Source organism: Babylonia areolata, chromosome 16 (assembly GCF_041734735.1).
Source record: "Babylonia areolata isolate BAREFJ2019XMU chromosome 16, ASM4173473v1, whole genome shotgun sequence".
Taxonomy (NCBI): Eukaryota; Metazoa; Mollusca; class Gastropoda; order Neogastropoda; family Buccinidae; genus Babylonia; species Babylonia areolata.
Genome location: NC_134891.1, coordinates 18,873,337 through 18,875,836, shown reverse-complemented (window position 1 = coordinate 18,875,836; position 2,500 = coordinate 18,873,337). Strand labels below are relative to the sequence as shown.

At 50.4% G+C, this 2,500-nt stretch overlaps 1 protein-coding gene across 1 annotated transcript in view; it reads right to left on the bottom strand.

Moving 5' to 3' along the window:
• Nucleotides 1-847: 847 nt before the first annotated feature.
• Nucleotides 848-2,500, bottom strand: part of LOC143290994 (uncharacterized) — a 68,513-nt gene continuing 66,860 nt past the window's right edge. The window contains exons 6-7 of the mRNA XM_076600581.1: nucleotides 2,239-2,299; nucleotides 848-1,824 (exon numbers count right to left, since the gene is read on the bottom strand). Of these exons, the coding sequence (XP_076456696.1) occupies nucleotides 848-1,824; nucleotides 2,239-2,299 (1,038 nt within the window). The remainder of the gene's footprint in view (nucleotides 1,825-2,238; nucleotides 2,300-2,500) is intronic.

Here is a 2,500-nt window from a genome sequence, read left to right as displayed (position 1 = left end):
CATCATCGTCATCGTTCGCCTTTATCATCATCTCTCACTCCATCTTCACTCACTCACTCACGTACTTCCGCACCTACGTCATCGTCACCATCTTCGATTTCCAATATCGGACGCATGTGATGCATGCATATGCATACATCGAGCTGTCAAACAGTAGTCAGCAAGCCAGATCGATCTCAGCTGTGTCCTTTCACAAATCATAAATTTCATGTTTATCTTAAAAAAAAAAAAAATAAAAAAAGGAAAAAAGGGAAAAAAAGAAAAGAAGAAGAAAAAACAAACAAACAAAAAACACCCCAAAACCCCACCTCCCTTCTACCGACAAAGGCTTTGAGGGGGAAAAAAACAACACCTCCTTTGTTCTCTCAGCTCTGTCTTTTTGAACAATTATAATTTTCATTTATTAAGAAAAAAAACAACAACAAAAAACAAACAAAAAAACTTTTCTTCTTAAAAAACACCAAAAGTTCCTGTCGACGAAAGGGTTTTTTGTTGTTGTTGTTCTTTTAGAAAAAAAACAAAAACAAAAACAAACCAAAAAAAAAAAAACAAAAAAAAAAAAAAACCCACAAAAAAACAATGATTCAGCGCTTATAGCTTTTAGAGGCGTTTGATTGGCTGAGAGAGGGCGGGCCCGTCTTTTCACTGTTAGCCGCGCGAAATTTGGCCAAGCAGAGCAAACCAATAGGCCTAGTTTGCATCAGTTTGACATGGTAAGTATATGCAACACCAAACATGGAGTATAATACAAACTCCTCCTACTCATCTTCCGGTCTTCACTGACGCTGATGACAGCACACACGTTACCAAAAAAAAAAAAAAAAAAAAAAAAAAAAAAAAAGCACGTTTAACTCGCTCCTACCGACACCGTGTGAAGGCTCTGAGAAGCCTCGGTAGACGACGACGACGACGAAAGCATCGACGACGTGGTGGTCCCGTCGCCTCCCTGCTGTTGTTGGGCGGCAGCGGCGGCGGCAGCGGCAGCGGCATGAGCGGACGTCTCGCTGTGCGCGGCGGGCGTCAGCAAGTGGTGACGCGCCGCGTTGTAAGCGTCCTCCATCGCCACAGGGACGGCCTTGGGCGGGGAGGGGGGCAGCATGTAGTTGTTGGGCGACACGCCCAGATGCTGCTGCTGGTGGTGGTGGTGGTGTTGTTGTTGGTGTTGCTGCTGGTGGTGAGGGTGAAGGTGAGGGTGAGGCTGGTGGTGGGTCATGAGCGGTGAGGTGATGTGCGGCAAGGTCATGCTGGGGGGCAAGGTCATGCTGGAGGTCATGGTCATGTTGGAGACGCTGTGTCCCAGGCCGGCCAGGCCGCTGCCTCCGCTCTCCGGGCCCACCCCGGGCTCCATCTTGGGAACCACGCTCAGGTAGCCACTGTTGTTGTTGCTGCTGCTGCTGTTGTTGCTACTGCTGCTAGCCAAGCCCCCGTACACCGGCATGCCTCCAGGCGAGGAGGCCCCGCCCAGCGGGGCGGAGGCGGAGGACGAGGAGGAGTCCCCTGGGAGGTGGTGGTGGTGGTGGGGGTAACCGTGGTGGTGGGGGTGGTGGAGGTGGTGGGCGTTGTCGGCGGAGGCCGGTGGGGCGGCGACGCTGGGCTCCATCTTGATGATGGGGTTGGTGGTGATGTTGGGGGTGGTGGGGGTGGTGGAGGGGTCGCTGGTGGTGGTGGGGGAGTGCTTGGGTGGGGACTGGAGATGATGTTGCTGTTGGTGTTGGTGGTGATGGTGATGGTGGTGGGACTGGTGGAGGCTAGGGGTGCTCGTGTTGCCGTTGGCGTTGGAGTTGTTGTTATTGTTGTTGTTGTTGTTGTTGTTGTTCTTTGCATCTGATTGAATGAAAGGAGAGAAAGAAGGCAAACACGTGTTAGATTGTCATCATCAAGCAGCACACGTTACTAGTAGAATGTAATACGCACGCTTGCGCGCATGGACAGGCATTGCACAGAGTCTAACGTACGCGCGCACACTCTCACGTACGCACGCACACACACACTCACGTACGTACACACACACACACTCACGTACGTACACACACACACGCATATGTACACACACATACAAACAAACACAGGCATACTTACGTTGGCACGCTTGAACACACACACACACACACACACACACACACACACACACACACACACACACACACAAGTTCCAAAGATTTCAGACACAAGAATCACAAGTCCTCCACTTCTTACCATTATCATCCGCTGCTTTGGACGATGGCTTCGCTTTCGCGCTTTTGGGCTTTCTTTTGCGCGTCTGTATTCCCTCCTTCTTCATGGCTAAGGGTCTGTTCACCTGGTCAGACACACACACGCATGTACTGAAGTATACGTAACAGTATTCTCGATTCAAGTGGAAAACGATGTTCAGCAATACACCGCCAAAAGGCTTCTTCTTCTTCTTCTGCGTTCACTCGTATGCACACGAGTGGGCTTTTACGTGTATGACCGTTTTTACCCCGCCATGTAGGCAGCCATACTCCGTTTTCGGGGGTGT